At 57.7% G+C, this 19708-nt stretch overlaps 1 protein-coding gene across 2 annotated transcripts; it reads left to right on the forward strand.

Annotated features, from left to right (window-relative positions):
- The first annotated feature begins 106 nt into the window (after positions 1 to 106).
- On the forward strand, positions 107 to 19309 carry DRC3 (dynein regulatory complex subunit 3). Of its 2 annotated transcripts, XM_065909857.1 has the most exons (14): positions 107 to 362; positions 687 to 801; positions 3508 to 3665; positions 4409 to 4525; positions 5860 to 6026; positions 8882 to 9028; positions 10432 to 10551; positions 11142 to 11252; positions 11907 to 12083; positions 14369 to 14500; positions 16706 to 16776; positions 17946 to 18069; positions 18921 to 19052; positions 19173 to 19309. In XM_065909857.1, exons 3-14 carry the CDS (start codon positions 3509 to 3511, stop codon positions 19284 to 19286), a joined length of 1569 nt encoding a protein of 522 aa, XP_065765929.1. In that variant the 5' UTR covers positions 107 to 362; positions 687 to 801; position 3508; the 3' UTR covers positions 19287 to 19309. The 2 variants fall into 2 exon arrangements, with proteins under 2 accessions (XP_065765929.1, XP_065765930.1); XM_065909858.1 differs by having other exon boundaries at positions 107 to 801; positions 18921 to 19060; positions 19173 to 19220.
- The last annotated feature ends 399 nt before the right edge of the window (positions 19310 to 19708 follow it).

Consider the following 19708-nt stretch of genomic DNA (forward strand, 5'->3'; position numbering starts at 1 on the left):
GAGAGTGCTGATTGGACAAACATTTGTTTTCTCTAAGGCTGGTTGGTGCTGGGTGACATTCCCCGCCCAGAAATATGATCACGTGGCAGTCAACTTTAACCCAGGATGTCTACTCCCTGACTTCCCCCTAGCAACGGAGTGCGGCGCTTGGTTCTCCTAGCAACCCAGCTCATCTACCAGGAGCAGGTGGCGGACTGTGCCAGAGACGCTGAGAGCCCGGAGCCGAGAGGCTGCTGAAGGACTTGACCTTTTCACGGAGGAGCCTGCTGGCCGCCCCACGCCAGTCAGGGCCTTCAGGCCTCGTGGGGAGAGAAGCTCGGGAAGCGTTTCCTGTGGGCGCAGGCCCCAACGAGAACTTTAAGGTCCCACCCCAGGCCTCCGGGCCAGAGAGAAGTACCCGGCCCACTGATCCCTCTTCAGGAGGACATCACTGACCTCTTCCTTAGAGCTACCCTTCCTCTTAGTGAAGGGTTTTGGTTTGGAACGTGGATGCCCCGTCAGCAGCTCCCTTCCCGGGCCTCAGTTTCCCCGTCTGGACAGTCAGGGCAATAGGGCTCCCTTCTCTGCTGGCTCTCAGACCAGACCTGTAATTTGATCATGATCGTTACTCCAGGGCGCGGTGAGCACTCAGAAGAGGGTGGGTTTTCTCTTATCAATTCACAGCCAATAGGGGCTCCATTTTCCAGGTCCTGTTGATGCCAAGTCCTTGTTTCGCTGGACGATTCAGGATCTGGTTCTCTGCGAGGAGGTGTAAGGCTCTTGGCTGTTCTCCCCGCCCACAACAACACTACTGTCAGGCAAGTCAACAGCAGCCCTGGCTGGGTGGGGAAGTACTGATAAACCCCCCAGGGGAGGATTGTCCTGGTTTTGGGCCAAACCTGGAACAGTTATGAGAAATAGTGTGAACTGTGACCATGACCCACAGCGTGGGGGTGCAGTTGAGTCTGATTAAAAGCCTGAGCTCTGCATGCCTGACCTCCTGCCTCTGCATGCACAGGATGTGTCTGTCAGCGTGGGTGTCACTTGACCTCCTTACCAGCTTCCATTTTCTTACCTGAAAACTGCAGAGTCAGTCCCTCACATAAACTACGTTTCTAGAGGTCTCTCAAACCCACTTCTTACCTGCAACCCAGTCACCTCTCGACTCTTGACATTCTCAGTGCAACAAGCCAGAATGAGCTTCTTCAAATTAAACTCTGATCACGTCACTGTCCTCATCATGCCTCGGAGCTTCCTAGGGATCCTGGGATGGTCACACAAGAGGCCTTGCCACTCTGGGCATCCCGGTGGAACCTGCCTCCTCCTCTCCCAGCTCAGGACCCTCACCCCAAACACCCCTCCTCCTTCTCTCCTGCCCATCCTCCAGGTCTCAGCCCAGGTCCCCACAAGTATGTTGTCACAGTTCCCTACACCCACAGACTTGTCACCGTTTATAATTAAGGTTTGTATGATCATCTGAGTTGGGTCTGAAACAGAGGTAAGGAGGTCTACAAATCACAATACTCCTAAACCCACTAACCGAGTCTTATCCACGCATGTAGTGGCTATTCGTTGCACATTTGTGGACTAAATAAATGATCTTAAACAAATGTTGGAGGGAGGAGTTACCCGTCTTTTACAGATGGGAGGTCGAAGGCTTGGAAAGCAAAGTCAGTTGCCCAAGGGTGCGAATCCAGCTGTGGTGTGTGTAAGAAACACAGCTGTTCCACACTGCGTGATGATTGTTGGGCCTGACTGAAAGCAGGCTCGACCTGGCTCAGGGACCAGGCCCTTGTGTGACAGGAGTGATGAGAAGTCAGCCAAAGTTTTGAAATCAGAGTACAAATCATTGCCCAAAGCACAGCACTTGTCTGTAAAGGAAAAAAAGGAAAAAATAAAGCACAAACACTTTCAAGTAGCATCTGCCAAATACAGCACATTAAAATTTCCCCAGAGACAAGCTGGTATCAAGTTATGGGAAATTTTAGAAAAATTGTCTCCAAAGAATGAGGAGATAGAGAGAGGTAGAGGACTAAAAATGTCTTTCAGGGGTTGAGTCAATCAGTTGAAGGAGATGAGATAGTGTGGAGGGACCCGGGAAGAGGGGAGACTCAGAGGAGAAGTGGGTGCAGGAAGAGGGAGGCTGTGCCTGCTCTGGGGTCACTGGGACCAGGCTCGTAGACACTCCAGAAACAGAAGATGCACAACTGCATAAGCTGTATGGCAGCCAGGCAGGGGTTCTCTGAGACCAGGTTTAGGATTGCCAGGCCCACCCTGCTTTGCCCAATACCGGGAGTCTCCCCAGCAATACTCACTGGAATAAAAAGCCAAGTGCGGGGCTGCATCATCAGGGACCAGCAGGGCAGGGAGGCCTGGCGTGGGCACGCAAGGGCCAAGGTGGGCGATGAAGCCAGCAGGCAGGTGAGAACGGGGTGGAGAGTAGGGGGAAGACTGAATGTCCAGAGCATTCCAAGGCAGAATCAGGGCACTTCCAGTAGCATGTACCTTCCCATGGGGTCCAGCCCTTCTGGGTGTGCTAGGATGGCTGGTAACGATGGACTGCGGTCAAGTTGCCCAGGACCATGGCTTTGTCCAACCAAGAACAACAGTGCAGGTTCGTCCGTGACCCACCCCACTGTGCCTCAGCCAAATCCCTTTGGACCAGTAGCAACAGATACCTCCTGGGTTAGTTTAGGGAAATGAGGATTTAACTTGCAAAGTCAGTGCCCTGTCCAGGGGCCTGGGGTCAGAAGTCCAGGGGTCTGGGGTTGGGGCACGAGGGGCCTGGAAGCCAGCAAGGGGGAGGCAGCCTCTGTCTGTCCTTTTGTCTTTTTTCCTGGGTCAACTTCCCATCTCGCTTCTGTCTGTCCATCTTCTGCAGGCCCTGTTACTCTCTCACTCACCATGTCCCTGGCCAGCCCTTAGCCCCCACTGCCTTCCTAACTCAAGTAGCCAGCGCTGACGGGTGCTTTGTCCTGCGGCCGCAGTTCACATCTCTCTGGGGAGGGTCACGAACAGCCAGCTTGAGTCCGTGTGCACCAGTGGCTACACCCTGGGCATCTGTGGTTGGGGGTGCTTACAGACATGGCCACCTTCAGGGGGTGAGGCTCTCAGGGAAAGGGGGACCGGGCCTGGTAGGCCTGGCTGGGGCCACCAAGGACTGTGATCAGTGGTTGGTGTCGAGAAACCTGACAATGGTGGGCACAGAAAGCCAGAGGCCCGAGATGGTGACGGCTTTGCAGGCAGCTGAGCTCCAGAGGCTAAAGGGACCAGTGTGGATATTGGGGCTGGGGTAGGGGTCACAGCCTGGTTGTGGAGCCAAGGGGTGCACCGTTGTTGGTGGGCACCAGGCCAGTGGGGGTCTGGAGAGGCCCGGGTGCAGCAGCCAAGGGTGGGAGGTGCCTGCCTTCAGAGTGTCATGGCTGCCACGCTACCCCACGACGCAGTGAAAGGATACTGGCCAGGCCCCGCCCCCAAAGGGAGGCAGGAGAGGCAGCCTCAGCGAGGGTGTTGGTGTTTTCCAGGAAGGATGAACCGGCTGTACGACATGGAGCCCAGAGTGATGGACGATGAGATGCTCAAGTTGGCTGTGGGGCAGCAGGGCCCACGGGAGGAGGCCGGGCAGCTGGCCAAGCAGGAGGGCATTCCCTTCAAGGACGTCCTGTCCCTGCAGTTGGACTTCCAGAGTGCGTGTCCTGGGTGGGCGCGGGCAGCCCCCAGTTCCACGCACAGTCCACAGTCTATGGTCCTTGGTCACATTCAGGCCATCTGGGTTGAAAGGCACAAGACCAGCATGCGTAGTTTTTAGACTTGATACCGAGTGAGGGTGGCACTCTTGGTGGCTGTAAGAGAGGCTCTGCCTGCCTCAGGAGCAAGGGGGCAGTTGGCCGCATAACAGGGCTGGTCTTCAGAGGACTCAGGATCAGTGATGTGAGGAGCCCGCCTCTGTGTGGGCAGTTCTTCCCCTCATAGTATATGGACATTTGGGGCCCATTTCTCTGCCCATTGTGGACCCCCATCTTTGGGCAGACACACAGCATGCAATTCCAGTTAGAGACATGCAGGGTCCTTGTAGCCAGAGCACTCCCCAGAATGCTCAACTGGCCGTCCCTGTGTCCTTGATTCCCTTTGTCACCCCAGGGGGCCCTGCTGTGCCCTCTGACCGAGCCCAGGCATTTCAAGGGGGAGCCGTGGGAGTCCCTGCCCTGGAAGGCCCGCCTGCCTCCGCCTTGCGGTGTGGCCCCAGCACCAGCACTAACAGGGACTCTGAGTTCCGCGGAGCTGGGCCCATACCTCCAGGGTCCCCGGCACCCCAGAGAAGGCAGCGGGGCTTCTGGGGCCCCTCCCACAGTCAGCATCCATCATCCAGCCCCCATGACCCTGATACTAAACCCTGACCCCCACCTGGGCACACCCTCCATTGTTTCAGACATCCTCCGCATCGACAACCTCTGGCAGTTTGAGAGCCTGCGGAAGCTGCAGCTAGACAACAACATCATTGAGAAGATCGAGGGCCTGGAGAACCTCACGCACCTAGTCTGGCTGGGTGAGGCCCCACACGGCCCCGCTTCCCTGCTGGCCCAGCGCTGGTCCCCTCCAGCAGGTGTTCCAACTGCTGGAAGCAAGAAAGCCTCTGTCCAGTGATGGTCACCCAGGGATGCAGCCACAACAGGGAGGAGCTGGGCCCTGGGATACAGGGGTGTGGGGTGAGGAGAGGGTGTTTGATGGTTCAGTGCAACCACAGCCCCCCTGAACCCAGAGCTGCCCCCCACCTGCACCCACAGGCCCCTGCCTGCAACCATGGCCCCCACCTGTACCCATGGCCCCCCTGTACCCATGGCCCCCCGTACCCACATTCCCCCATTGCACCCACAGCCCATCCCTGCCTGTACCCACGGCCCCCTTCCTGCACCCATGGCCCCCACCTGTACCAACAGCCCCCCTGTACCCACAGCCCGCCCCCCCCCTGACATGCATAGGCCCTGCTGGTGGTCAGTCAGCTGTCCCAGTGCTGAGGGAAAGCTGAAGCCAGCTAGTCCTGCTGCCCACATCTTGTCCCAACTCTACACTCAGGGATGCCCTGTTGGTAGCCTGACACTGGCAGGAGTACTTACACCACAGCAATGTGCAGGTGCTGCAAATCCGAACTGCACCCCTACCCCTTTGTTAAACATCTACCAGCTTGTCTGCAAAGAACAGAGCCTGGCGGGTAAGGAAGTGGGGGAACCCAGTCAGGCCCTGCTCTGCCGAGCTGCTAACGAATTCTGGATACGTGAGCTCAGCTCCCGCACCTCACTTTCCTTACATTTTGTTGACCTTGGGCACCTGGCACCCTTGAATCTCGGCTCCCTCATCCCTAAGGCATGGCGATGACACCTCTGCTGTGAGGGTGTAACAAGGAAAGGCATGGGGCGGTCCTGGCGTAGGAAAATTGTCCCAGGACAGCGTCCCCTGAGGGGCCAGGGAGGCTAAGCGACTTCCAGAGCCCCTTAAACATGAGGGCTTTAGCTGAAAGCTCATGAAAAGTTCCCACTTTGGGCCTTGGGGCCATCCGTGTTCCAGGACAGTGTTGAAGCCCTGACCCCCCACAAACCCCAACCCCGCGGTGGGAAAAAGTAGTTTGATTCCCAAAGACAAGAAATCTGGGGTAGAGGGGGTCCTTAGGTCAGCTGGGGTTGGGCCTGGAGTGTGGGGAGGCCCAGCCTCAAGTGTGTCCCCTTCCCCGAGATGCGCTGACCCACCCCCAGTGAGTTTCCATCCCAGATCGCGGGCCGCACAGATGGGAGCCTTTGCCCGCCTCTGCGACCAGGAAGGAGACAGTAGAGCTGAGGTGGGGGGTCAGCTCCAGGACAGTCCGCCTAAGCCAGGTCCATCCTCCAGACCTGTCTTTCAACAATATCGAGGCCATCGAAGGGCTGGACACGCTGGTCAACCTGGAGGACCTAAGCCTGTTCAACAACCGCATCAGCAAGATCGACTCGCTGGATGCGCTGGTCAAGCTGCAGGTGTTGTCACTGGGCAACAACCATATCGGGAACATGATGAACGTGAGTGTGGGCGCCAGCAGGGGTGGGGGGGCTCCTCACTGCCACGCACTCCATCCTAGAAAAGCCAGAAATCCAGATTCAAGGACATTCAGGTACCAGCTTAGCCCGTGGGGGCCTGCATGTGGGTGCAACTGTGCCCCACCCGCACCTCTCACTCAGTAGACATTGCTGACGGGAGCCATCTTGCCTGTGGGGCGTCTTGCCTGTGCGCAGTGGGGACAGAGACCAACAGCAGCCCCACCTCGTTGGCAGGGCCGGCAGAGGGTACAGAGCAGTGCCCCAGGCAGAGTGGCAAGAGCAACGGGCGGGGTGGGGAAGCCCTGGGCCAGGGACTCGGCATCCAGGGCTCAGTGCCTGTCTGTTCCTGAGGATGGGCAGCAGTCCAACCCACAGGCTGTTGTGAGGGTCAAGTCTGTCTATGTAGGGCAGCTGCAGCAGGACAGGGCACAGAGGGGCTATGGAGGAAATGGTGCTTATTCAGGAATTTTCGATTAAACCCCAAATAGCCCCAAATCGTGCTTGTGGGAACCTTTCTGAGTGTTTAGAGCTGCTGCTGCCTGGGTAGGTCCAGCACCTGGGAGCCTGTATGTAAGTGAACTGCCTCTGACTTATCATCCTCAGACACTGGCCCTGACCCTGAGCAGGTCCAGGCCTGGGCAGGCAGGGGACACCGACTCAGGCCCCACCCTGCTGTGGATGCCCCCCTCCCTCCCTGGCCTGGGCTGTTCTCTTGTCCCCATTTCCCCAGGGTGTGCTGGGTGCCAGGCACACACCGCCCCCCACCCCTCCCAAGACAGGAGAAGCAGGTGCAGCTGGTCCCCAGAAAGACAGGCAGGGGGCGCTGGCTTCACGGCCGACAAGCCCAGAGTATCTCTGGTTTCAGTCCTTACCTGCCCTGAGTTTCTGACATCTGATTATAGACTTTCCTGTAATGCATTTATTAGGCTTGTTTTCATGTTGTTCATTGCATTAAAAGCAAGTGGCTGACTCAGCAGAACTCAGGGCACGCTCAGCAGAGCCCCTCACTCCTGACCTCAGCCCCTGTGTCCCCTGCCAGAGGCCACAATTGCTCTTAAATCGCACATGTCTTTCTGGGCATCTTACTGTCTAAACATTTCACACGATTGTCACACCTGTCCAGCTACTCTCTAGAGCCTGCCTTGGGTCGTCGCCACCCCCCGCCCCCCACCCCCAAGTCATCGGTGCCCTCCACACACCACAGGCCATTCCATTGCCTAGATCCTGCAGGACAGAGTTCTCCAGCCCCCATGGGTGGACGCTGAGGTGTTCTCCGACATCATGCCGTCACAGGCCGTGGGGATGTCTTTGATCAGGGCTGACTGTGCACCTGGATGAGCCCCTGTGGGAGATGAATTCCTCCAAGTGGAGTCGCTGGGTCCGAGGGCATTTTCTCATTGTGATGGGTCTTGCTGCGTGGCCATCTACAGAAGTGGAACCACTTACAGACCCAGCAGCGATGATGAGAAGTCCTGTCCCTCTAACCACCCACAGTACACTTTGCTCCCAGACCTTTCTTGCTTTGATGATCCCAAAGATGAAAACTGGAATCCCACCGGGAGAGCTCTTAAAATGAAATCAGGTCCTGACCCCCCGCCCCACCCCACATACCCTGAAAACTCCAACAGCTCCCATTTCCCTAAGACAACTTTCAAACTCCTGACCGCAGCCCACCAGGTCTCAGGTGAATCAGCGCTGGCCTTGTTCTCAGTCTCATCTCAGACCTCCCAGCCCCTCCCTGCTTCCTGGACTGGCCATGCTCTTTCCCACAGCGTGGCCTTCGCTTGTGCTGGTTTTGCTCCTGGGAGTACACTCGCCACTGCTCTTCCCACTGCTTCCTCAGAGTTCAGAGGCTCAAATCCTAACGGAACCCCACCCCCATCATCGAGTTCTTTGAGCACTTATGACCAACAGCAATGACTCTGACTTTTAAAAAACATTTATTTTTTGGCTGTTCTGGGTCTTTACTGCTTTCCTCAGGCTTCCTCCAGCTATGGAGATGGAGGAGAGGGGGGGCGCGCTCTTCAGATGCGGCATGCTGGCTTCTTATTGCCGTGGTTTCTCTTATTGCAGAGCACAGGCTTTAGGTGCATGGGCCCACTGGCTGTGGTGCATGGGGGCTCAGCTGTCCGGCGGGATCTTCCGGGGCCAGGGATGGAACCTGTGTCCCCTGCATTGGCCGGCGGATTCTTATCTGCGGTGCCACTAGGGAAGTCCCCTACCGACTTTTGAAACATTCCTGTCCCCTGCCCTTAGGGTGTCAGCTCGTGCTCTGAGGGCTCTGTTCCCACTGTGTCCCCAAGGCTGGCAGGTGCTCAGTCATGTTTATTGAACGAATAAACAACTGACAAGGGAATCCCTTCAGGAAGGAAGAGGAGCAGGTTTCTTTCACACAGGGCAGGAGATGCTGTCAGATGAGGGGCCAGTGGTCTTGCTGAATGTCCCCCGTTACTAACAACAGGAAAATTAAATGGTTGTTAGCGGTGGCCCCACCAGCTGCCACCCAGTAGGTCCAGGTTCTGCTGAATTTCAGGGCGCAGGGCCTTTCAGAGCACTTGCCGGGTGGAAAGGGCATCTGTGCCAAGAGCGGAGGACGGTGGGACAGCGGGTGCTTGGGGAGCGGGTGTCAGCCCTCTTCTTGGCACTCCTCGCGGCGTTGGGTCCTCTCAACACCTGCGTGTGACACCCCTGTGGCCCCTTCACAGATGAGGAGACTGGGCCCCCAGTGAGCGTGGGACCCCATCCACTGTCCCTGGCAAAGACCGGGCTCCCCCTCCTCGTGACTTCCTGGTGTGGGCAGAGGGCAGAAGAAGAACACAGGCCCACTCTCCCCTCAGATCATCTACCTGCGGCGGTTCAAGGCCCTGCGCACGCTCAGCCTGTCCGGGAACCCGGTGGCTGAGAACGAGGACTACAAGATGTTCATCTGCGCCTACCTCCCCGACCTCGTGTACCTCGACTTCCGGCGCCTCGACGACCACATGGTAGCATCTCCCCTGGATGTCGGTTCCATGGGTCAGAGTTCAGGCCCCGCTCCTGACCCTAACGGCCCCCATCACTGTGGTGCACACTTTCAGCCGGGCCTTGTCCTGGGCCGCCTCCTGCCTCCTCGCTGCCGTCCTGCTGTCAGCTTCTCTGTGAACAAGTCTGGGAGACAATGAGAGTCAGCCCTCAGTGGGCGCAGCAGCTCGGGGCAGTCAGGACTCACTCCCACGACAGGTGACCCCAGGAGCAACACTGACAGGTCATGGTAGCACCCCAAAGTGCCAAGCTCGCTGTCCCCAGAGAGATGCCCCCAGGACCCCACGGCCAAGGTGGCCAGCGGAGAGCTGGGCCCAGCTGGTCTGCAGCAGAGCCATGGTCTCGGGCCTGCGCGAGCTTCACCCTAGGAGGAAGGCCCCCCGTCCACTGCCTGGCCAGGCCACCCCCGCCTCTGTCCTACACCCCTGCCTCTGTCCTACACCCCTGCTGGGATCTTCTTACCCTTTGCCCTGTGACCAGTTTGTGGATGCTTTGCCCCCAGGGAAAAATAACCCCGCCCAACGGGAGGCTTCTGGCAGCAGGATGGGATGAAAGCAGGGTGTGAGGAGGTGGGGGACTTGGCACCCCCCCCATGAGAAGCTGCTGCTTTTCCTGGGAGAAAGGAGTCTGTGTCTGGGGTGGGGGAGAAACCCTGAGGTGACGTGGGGGCACCGGGAGAGCTGGCTGGTCCCTGGGTCTCTGTGCTGACCCTGCCGGCCTGGCTGCCGTGCCACCTTCCAAGTGTGGAGCCCTCCGCTCGCAGGAACCTTTCTGGGGGTGTCCACAGAGACCAGTGGGGATCCATAAAGATCCAGGAGGTCCACAGAGACCCAGGGGATCCACAGAGACTGGGGGTCCACAGATACAAGGGAGGTCAGATAGTTGCTCCTCCTTCCCCAACCATGCCCTTCTCTTGTCCAGGAACAGGACAGGACTGTGAAATTTTGAATTTCAAGACTCTCAAGTCTTATTTTTTGCATTTAGGCAATACTTTGAAGGGCAGCAGGGGCTCAAATGCTGAGAATAAGCCGAGAGCGTTGTGCCCAGGCCTGTGGCTCACACCCCCCACTGCAGCTCTCCCCTTGTGCACCCCTAAAAGAGGGCAAGAGTCCAGCCGGGGAGGGTGGGGGAACCAGCAGATCTGCAAGGGGGCCTTCACCCCAGGGACGGCCGACGCCCTCACTCAGCCTGCTCGTGGGGTTCCCACACTGATTTACCCAAGGCTCAGAATACTTGGGAAGTGTGGGGGAGGGAAGACAAGCCACTCCTGTCCAGGCCCCGCCCATGCGGGGGAGGCCAGCGGCTCCGAGGGACCCCTGGTCCCGGGGTAACGGGGTAACGATGCCCCTTCCTGCTTCTCCGACAGAAAGAGCTGGCGGAGATGAAGCACCAGTACAGCATCGACGAGCTGAAGCACCGGGAGAACCTGATGCAGGCGCAGCTAGAAGACGAGCAGGCCCGGAGGGAGGAGCTGGAGGAGCACAAGGTGCACGGCTGCCCGCTGGGGACCCGCTGCCCCGCCCTCCCCTCTCCATCCGCCCCACCCCACCCCGCCCCACCCCACCTCACCCCTGTCCCAACTCACCCCCTGCCCCTCCCTCCCCACCCGCCCGGTCCCACCTCACCCTGCGCTGGTCGCGGCCCGGTTCCTGAAGGTCGGCAGGGCCCAGGCCCCAAAAACCTGTCATTTGGTTGAAAACAGCCAGTGCCCAGGGTCTCTGGGCCGCTGGAACCTCAGCCAGGACAGTCACGCTGACCCATGTCCCCGCCCCCGGCTCTGTCCCACGGCCCCCAGGCCCCTCTCTAGCCCAAGGGCTGGGGACGCTGTGCCGAGCCATTTCTCAAGAGCAGTCCCTGGTCCTCAGGCCCACTGGTCAGTTCCCCGGGAATGCTTATTCCTGCCGCTTAGCAAGATCGAGCTGAGGGCACCCTTCAGTTTTCTGCTTCTGTAGCTCTGGCCTCACCCAGCCCTTCACCTGCCCATCCCTGCCTGCCTTCCCAAGGGCTGGGCACCCACGGCCTTGGTGCCCAGCACAGGGTCCTGCCCCAGTGAGCCCGCTGTGTCTCCGACCACAGGCGGCCTTCGTGGAGCAGCTGAATGGCACCTTCCTGTTTGACAGCATGTACGCTGAGGACATGGAGGGCAGCAAGCTATCCAACCTGCCCGGCGTGGGCGAGCTCCTGGAGACATATCCTTCCGGGTCACGGCCACCCCACAGGGCCTGGGCGTGGGAGTCCAGGGGGAGTCCCTTTCCCCTTTGGGCCCCAGGGCGGTGCACCCAGGGCAGCGAGGACCAGGTCAGAACACATGGGGTGTCTGGTCAGCAGGGCCCAGGCTGCTGGGGATGGAGCCTGGCTGTTCATGGGTTCCTGCTGTGTGCTTCGTACCCAGTGTTTACAACTGTGTCACCACACGGGGTGGGTGCTGTCCCAGACCCCGGCTTGCAGTTGGGGAGGCCAAGCTTGCAGAAGGAGACATGTTGCACGGTTAGGGGCTGCGGGCTGGGCTTGATCCCTTCCCCCAGAGGATGTGACTGATGGGCACTTGTCACCATAGCCACTCAGGCTGAGGGTGGAGATGCCAGATCACTATCTTATACTCCATCCCAACTGTGGCTCTGCCTGAGGCAGAGCCTCCCAGGCAGCCTGCTCCCCAGGCAGTCACCCCCAGGCAGCCTGCCCCCTCCAGGCAGTCACCCCCAGGCAGTCCACCCAGGCAGCCCACCCTAAGCAGCCCACCCCCCAGGCAGTCCACCCCCAGGCAGCCCACCCCCCAGGCAGCCCACCCCCCAGGCAGTCCACCCTCCACGGCAGCTGCAACCTTCCTTAACGGCTTCCTTCACCTACAAGGACAAGTTTGTCATCATCTGTCTGAACATCTTCGAGTACGGCCTGAAGCAGCAGGAGAAGCGGAAGGCAGAGCTAGAAACCTTCATGGAGTGTGTGCAGGAGGCCATCCAGGAAAACCAGGAGCAGGGCAAGCTCAAGATTGCCAAGTTCGAGGAGAAGCACTTGCTGGTGGGTCCCGCCCCCTCCCCGCCTCCTGCTGCAGGTGCCCACCTGCCAGAGGCCCAGCCCCTCCCCTCTGACGATCCAAGCCCCTTGGTCATTGTCCCTGTTCACCAGTTTACCAGCTCAGGCTTCTACCTGCCCCTCCCACTGCGGCTCCTCCACTGTCCCAGGCTCACACTGGGGTCTCCACGACCTTTTGCCTCGGTGGTGTCATTACCCCGGTGGTCACAACAAAGAGGATGACCACTGCGCATGAGTGCCAGCCAGGCCCCCTCCTCTCCTAGGGGTCAGCGCTGCTCGGGGCACCTCTCCTGGGGCTACAGTAGGGTGGGCCACAGACTGGGAGAGGGGCTGCACTGTGAGCAGGGCCATGTGTACCCATGAGCAGTTTCAGTTAACTTTGCTTTTGCAGACAGGATTACTAACCTGCTCCAAAGCTATGGACTTTCCTTTCCTCCAAAAACCACTGGCACAGCAAGCCTGTGAGTGCCCACAGCGTCCAGGTTAAAGGGGTGAGAAGCTGGTTGAGGACTTAGTTTAAAGCGGAGGGAACCCACCTCCCCACCCCGGTGACATGGGTCAGGCTGACAGGACTCCCAGGCTTCCCACCAACGAGAGCCACCTTCAGCCAGAGCTTCAGACCTCAGGGCAGGAGCTCGCTTGTTCACATATGTGTTGCGTTTGGCCTGAAGAGGGTTTTAAACTGTTTTGCGCATTCTGTGCGTTCCATTCTGTGGAACGGGAGGATTCCACAGAAGTGTGGTTGCCGACATTCCTGGCGGCGGCTGCCCCTGGGCTGGCTGAGTCTCCCAGTCCCCGTCCCCATCATGTTGGGTCCCTGTAGCCACTGGGCTTGGAATGTCTGGACATCCTCCAGCCAGTGCTCCTGGAGCCCCGGGCGGACTGGTTGACCTAGCTTCCAGGTCTGGGGCATGTCTTCAGGGAGGGTTGACACCCCCACCATGGAGATGCTCAAATGTCGCCTCAGACCAGGCAGCTGACCCGAGCCTTCTCTTCCTGGGCTCTTATAATATGCCCTCACCCATTTGGTTTTTGATCTCTTTATCTCTGTCTTTTTTTTTCTTTTGTTTAAAGATTACTTTGTAGCAACTCTTTACAGATTGAGAAATTAGCCCCATGTCAGTGAATGAGTTGCAAATATTTTCCTGTTTCCTATTTGTCTTGCCATTGTGTCTATGGCACTTCTGACATTCAGAATTTTTAAAAAATTAATGTAGTAGAAATTATCAATCTTTTCTTCCAGTCACACCTAGAAAGGATTTCTCCACTCTGAGATTATTTATTAAAGGCCTCCCCATTTCTTTCTTTTTTTTTTTTTGCCTCAAAAAGTGACATTTAAAAAAAAAAATTTTTTTTAAAGTGACATTTATTCAAAGAGTCAAAGAAGAAAAAAAAAAGAAGAAAATGACAAGATGTCCATCCCTTGGCTCCCTTCCCTCCCAACTCCTGCTGCTCCTCAGCCCCCTCCAAGGTTTCATCCCTGGCTGGTGCTAGGTAGCACAACAGCCCACCTCAGATGAGGTCGGCAACACTCATTTCTTTCTTGAGGTACTTTCATGACTTTATTTTTTACATGTTAATCTTCCCTCTGTGGGGATTTGCTTTCATGTCGGGCTTGAGCTAGGGAAGAAACCTGAGCTTCCTCCAGAAGGGGCAGCCATGACCACGAGCACCCTTCACCCCAGTCTTGCTGGGTCTCTCCACTGACATTGCATCTAGCAGCCAAACCCGCAGGCCCTTCATTAGTGAACGGCTGGTACTGGGTGCGGCTCCGACTACCCATGCTGTCCAGCCCACTAGCACCTCTCTTCACAGATGGACCTGCGTCTGCTTACTGCTGACAGCTACGTGCTCATGGGGCACTGTGGGGGTCCAACCTTGTCTTACAACCCTCTGCACCCTGATCAGAGCCCCACTGAGCCAAGACCTCAGAGATGCCACCCCATCCCCTGGTTTTATGATGCTCAGGCTCTCTGCCCCTGCACCCAATCGGAGATGGGAGTCACTCGAGGTCACACAGTGACCCAGCCTGGTCCTGATTCAGGTCCGGGTGACTCTGAAGCCATTGTCCCCTCCACGCCCGATAACTCCCCAGCTGGTGGAGCCTCTGCTCTGACCGCTTCGTCCTGCATGGAGGGGGCGGAACTGACACTTGAATGTGGGCCGACCCCAGAATCCAGGTTCTGACCCACCAAACCAAACCACCGCCTGTCATTTCAGGAATTACACTTCATCGTAGATTTCTGCCTAAAGCACGGTTTTGTTTGCAGAGTTTAAACGCCATCCGAGAGGAGAGTGAACTGAGTAACATCGAGACAAAGATAGTGGAGCACAGCGAGGACATCACGGCGCTGCTCAACGTGCTCATGACGCTGGAGATGCAGCTGGTGGAGCAACTGGAGGTGAGGCGGGCCTGGGTGCAATTCCAGTGCAGGAACTGGATGAGGGGCCCGGCGTGGCTGTGAGCATGAGCCACGGCTGCAGTGAAGGCATCCGCCAAGGCCACACCTCCTGGGGGCCGGAACCCTCCAGTGTGAATCGGCAGCCCACACGAGAGCTTTCTGTCCTCCAGTACTTTCCAGTCACTGAGATGCCCAGTGATCCTTGTGCAGCACAAGAGTTGAGCTCGTCTCTCTGGAGTGAGCACCTGACCCAGGAAGAGCCTGGAGCCCCGGCAGGGAGAATCTTTGCTTAGACCCACGGAGCTGTCAAAAAACAAAGTGGACCCTCACTTTCCACCCACCCCACCCCCGATCTGGAGATCTGGGATGGAGCCAAGGCTGCTGGCACCACCACTTGTAGTTACCATATCTCAGGGCAGAGCAAGGAGCCTAAGTGCTGCTGCCTGATCTGGGGCAGTCAGACTGACCTGTACATTCAGCAGGCAGCCAGTGGCCAAGGCTGGGCCCCGAGCACAGCGATGAATGGAACAGGCTGGGCAAAGACAGTGACCCACCAGACTGGGAGAGGTTCCCGCTGGGTCTCAGAGAAGAGCTTATTCCCCGCGGGGGCTCTGGCACCGCCAAAAACAGCCCGCCGGCATCAGGGCTCAGGCAGTAGCTCCCAACCTCCCCAAGCAGGGAGACTCCCTTTCTATCTGTTAGGTATAGTTTGGGCGAGGCAGAAAAGGAAAGATGACCTCAACAGAAGTAGTTTACCTTTATTCAGGCGGGGTGGGGAGAGGGGGGGAGCGACAGTCGGCCTAACAACCAGGCTGAGTGCTCAGAGGGGTCAGGGAGGCTTCATATTTATAGGGAGGTTTGTGGAAGCGATAAGGGAAACGTTAATCAGGCGGGATATTTTGAGTATTCTTTTGTTGAGATGACATTTGTAGTTGGGCAGGGGGTGATAAGTCTTCTGGGCAAGTGTAGGGGGTGGAAGGTTTCTGGATAGGGGGTGATAAGTCCCAGATAGATGCAACCGGCCTGGAGCATCAGGGCGGAACTAAAGTTCTGTTTTGTTTTCTCCAAAGTTAGATAATTCAGTAAGGGCCTTTGAGACTGTTGTCTTCTTTTCTAGGCCCAAAAGACTCCTTCACTATCACCCCCCAGTCCTCCAGAGCTTGTGCTTGTCTTACTAAAGGCCAAAAAACTATCAAGTAGAGTCCTGCTTTGCAGTGCTGTTGTTGTTAATCGCTGTTGTGTCGCTCAGCTTCCGCAGTCCTCAGACTCAGCCTGCACTCCCTGTGCTCTCAGCCCATCCTGCGGCCCTTGGAGTCTAGGGCAGGTCAGGGGCGTGACCACCCTACGACTCCGGGGCAGCAGCTCTCCCCATGGCACCTGGTTGAGGCTGGGTGCCTTGACGAGCACTGGATGCAGCCATGCAGGGCCACCCTCAGGGAGGCAGGTGGGAGCCTTGAAAGCAAGAGGCCTGGGGAGCAGCCGGCACTCCCAAGGGTCTCCTCTCTGCCAGGCACCTCCCAAAGCATTTTGTGTGAAGAAACCCATTCCTGCTTCACCACAACCTATGTGGAAGAAATCCATTTCACAGAAGAGGAAGCTGAGGCCCAGGGAAGTTAATGACTTTCCCTGAGTTGCAGACAGTGGTGGAGCTGGCAGGCAGCCTGGCTCCTAGCGACTCCCTCCTTTAGTTTCTGCGGAGGTGATGGAGGCAGAGGGCTTCCCTGGTGCCTCAGACAGTAAAGAATTTGCCTACAATGCAGGAAACTCGGGTTTGATCTCTGGGTGGGGAAGATTCCTCTGGAGAAGGAAATGACAACCCATTCTAGTATTCTTGCCTGGAGAGTTTCACGGACAGAGGGGCCTTGTGGGCTACAGTCCATGGGGCCAGATGCCACTGGGAAGCCCCACGGAGGGGAAGAGCTCTGTGTGTGCATACTTGCGGGGGGTGGGGGGGCAGCAGAGAGATAGCACAGGCTAAGGCCTGGAGAAGGCACCCACTGAAGCCCTGAGGCTGAGGGGTGAAAGAGAGAACAGCTGGAGGGTGACAGCTGAGGGAAGGTGGTCACCACCCTCTGTGAGGCCAGGCGGTTGGTCTTTACCCTCAAGGTCTTGAGTCACCATCCGGTAAACGGTAAGCAGTACTGTGGCTCTGGCGTGAAGTCAGTGGAGTTCACGTCTAAACACACATGTCTTGATCATTTCCAGGAGACTATAAACATGTTTGAAAGGAACATCATCGACCTGGTGGGACTCTTTGTGGAGAACGTCCAGAGCCTATATCCTTTCCTTGAGGACCCTCTGGGGAGGCACTGTGGGTCAGGGGCTCCTGCCCGCAACATGGTGCCTGCCACCAGATCCACGGGGAGGTGCCCACATTCTAAACCAAAGACACAGAGGGTAGAGCTTCTGCACTGCTATGAAAGATGAAAATAAGTGGGATCTCTTCCAGGTGGCCCCCTGTGGGTTCCCATGCCTGCTCCCTCCCACTGCCACCAAAGTCCTAGACACACTGGCAGAGAGTAAAAATCCAGCGCTTTATAATCAGACTTCATGTTTTACCAGAACGGCCTATGCCCCATTTGACTTACAGGAAGATCTGTCTCCAACCAAGGTGAGATTAAACAGGACCCTGTTTAATGGGCATCTCCACCTTTGAAACTAGGGTTGTAAAACCTCCCATTCTCACCAAGGAAGGGAGCCCACCTTCAAAATGTGGAGGTTTGCCAACCCTCTGGAACGTTAAAGGAGAGTTTCCTGACCCCCAAGCACAAAGGCGCCTTGTTAGAGCAGAAGTCCAGATAGCAGGTTGCTCCACAGGCTGCTGCCTGCAGCAGGAGTCCTGGCTATCTGTTCTCTCAGGAGTGACCTCACCTGGAGACCACACCCCAGAATCCTCCCCCTGGACCAGTCCATGCTGCAGGTTCTGGGTCCGGGGGTAGGCGACCTCTATGCTGATGCCACTGACAAGTCACCCGTAAGCAGATCAATGTCAGGTTAGGGGCTGACATGTGGGGCATGCCTGGCCTTTTGTCACCTGAACTCAGGGCCCTGAAGTTCACCCCTGTCCTCCTGAGCCCACTTCTGATGTCAGAGCGATGGCGGCAGCCGAGCAGAGGCCGGGACCCTCCCTGAGGGAGAGTCCACCAAGTGAGGACTGGAGGGTGGGTCAGAGGGACCTGCTGGAGAGGTGGGGAGGACATTTCCGGCTCAGGAGGCAGCAGAGGATGGGGAGAAGTGGTTCCAAGAGGAGGCCTTCAGGATACAACAGAAAGAGCTCAGAGCTGCGGGGATAAAGGGCTGTGCGGGAGGGGACCAGGAGGGACCCCAGAGGGTGTGGAGGGAGCCGAAGGACTTGGAGGGCCTGTAAGGGGAGGACAAGCTGGGCCAGCCCAGGGGAGGGTGCCCCAGCCTGCTTGGCCCGGCCTTGGCTTAACTCTGGCTGCACGATGGCACAGTGCCGGGACCTGGAGAACCACCACCACGAGAAGCTCCTGGAGATTGCCATCAACATCCTGGAGAAGATGGTCAAGGGCGAGATGGACGAGGACCTGCCTGACGACCTGCGCTCGGTGATTGCGGGGGGGTGGAGCCCGATCCCGGTGGGCGGGGCTCATGGTGGGCAGTGGCGTTGTGGGGCACGCCCTCCGGAAAACTTGAAACCCATTCAAGCGTTAATTTTAATTTCGCACCTGCAGAAGGGCAGATAAGGTAGGTGACGGGCTAACAAGTAAAGCACTCAGAGCGGCCCCACTAAAGAGGAGCTCCTGACCACCAAGTGGTTTCAACTGACAGGTTGGTTGAACCCTTTTGGGTTTGGGACAGGCTGCCTTCCCAAAGTGGGGGTTCTGGCACTTTCTAAGAAGCAGTGACTACAAAGGAGGTTAAGGTCTGAGATTCCCTCTATCTACTGGAGAAGCACTGCAGGGGTCTGTCTGCCTGCTCCAGGGGGCCTCCAGCCAGGCCTGGGGTGAAGGTGGGGGCACCGACCCACAGTGTCATCCACAGTGGGGAGCAGGGTGGGAACATGAAGGCAGGAGCCCAGGCCGACTGGGTTGACATGAGAGAAGCAGAGACCCATCGGTGTATGGGGTCTTCTGTCCTCAGAGCAGCCCTGAGGCCCCCGGCTGGCCTCACACTTCTCACCTGATGGCAGGTTTCAGGCAAGTTGGACTTGAGAACCTTGTTGAAGTCACAGGGCTGGTCCTGTCTTCTTTGGGAGAAGGGCACGCTCCCCGGGGGACTGCCCTGCTGCCCAGGGACCCTTGCCCCGTCACTGGCACTGCTGGGCCAACAGCAAGGAAGTGGGGACACAGAGCGGGCACCGCCTCCATCCCCAGGGACCTCAGTCCCTCTCCCCATTGGCTCAGCAGCTCTGCGCTCAGGTTGGATCCAGGCCCCTCACCCACTCTTTCCTTCCTAGCTCTTCATTGACAAAGACACAATAGTTAATGCAGTTGGGGCCTCGCATGACATCCACCTCCTGAAGATTGACAATCGCGAGGATGAGCTGGTGACCAGGGTCAACTCCTGGTGCACACACCTGCTGGACAAGGTGAGCAGGTGTGTGGGGAGGGCAGGTGGCAGGATCTCGCCCTGGAGGCCAGGGGTGGAGCCACACGTGGGTGGAGGTGGGGCACACTCAGGCAGAGGCTCAGGATCGTCTTGCCCTCAGATTCACAAGGATGAGATCATGAGGAACCGCAAGCGTGTAAAAGAGATCAACCAGTATATCGACCACGTGCAGAGCGAGCTGGACAGCCTGGAGTACGGGGACCTCCTGGACTAGGGCTGCCCACCCCCCACAACCACCTTCACAGGTAGAGAAATAAAACACTTCTGTTAGCTTCCTCTATCCTCTGTACCTGCATCTGAGCAGCTGGTGACTGCTTAGAGTGGCTCCTAGGCTCTTGGCTGTCCCTTCTTGTCGAGGGCAGGCCCTTCCCCAGGGGCTCAGCCGGCTTTCCAAGGTGGAGGCCGTGAGGACCCAAGGAAGGACCTTCCGGAGCCGAGAGCACAGCTGGTGTTACCCGTGAGGTGGGGAGGTGACAAGCACCTCCTCCAAGCACACAGTCAGGGTGTGGCGACGGTGCTGGGGAGGCAGCGCCCAGAGGCGCGGGTGAGCAAGGCCAGGTGGCTCTGGAGCCTTTGTGACGGATTCTTGCGAACTCCTCCCGCCCCCTCACCTGGGCCCAGGCACCCGGGACCCCC

The sequence above is a fragment of the Muntiacus reevesi genome, chromosome 18 (assembly GCF_963930625.1).
Source record: "Muntiacus reevesi chromosome 18, mMunRee1.1, whole genome shotgun sequence".
NCBI classification, from domain to species: domain Eukaryota; kingdom Metazoa; phylum Chordata; class Mammalia; order Artiodactyla; family Cervidae; genus Muntiacus; species Muntiacus reevesi.

What these genes read in the sequence shown, in the direction of transcription:
- DRC3 (XM_065909857.1), top strand. Translation starts at nt 3,509, where the DNA reads ATGAACCGGCTGTACGACATGGAGCCCAGAGTGATGGACGATGAGATG. An exon ending in CCTGCAGTTGGACTTCCAGA is followed by an intron (nt 3,666 to 4,408) that starts GTGCGTGTCCTG and finishes CCATTGTTTCAG; the next exon opens with ACATCCTCCGCATCGACAAC. An exon ending in ATATCGGGAACATGATGAAC is followed by an intron (nt 6,027 to 8,881) that starts GTGAGTGTGGGC and finishes CTCTCCCCTCAG; the next exon opens with ATCATCTACCTGCGGCGGTT.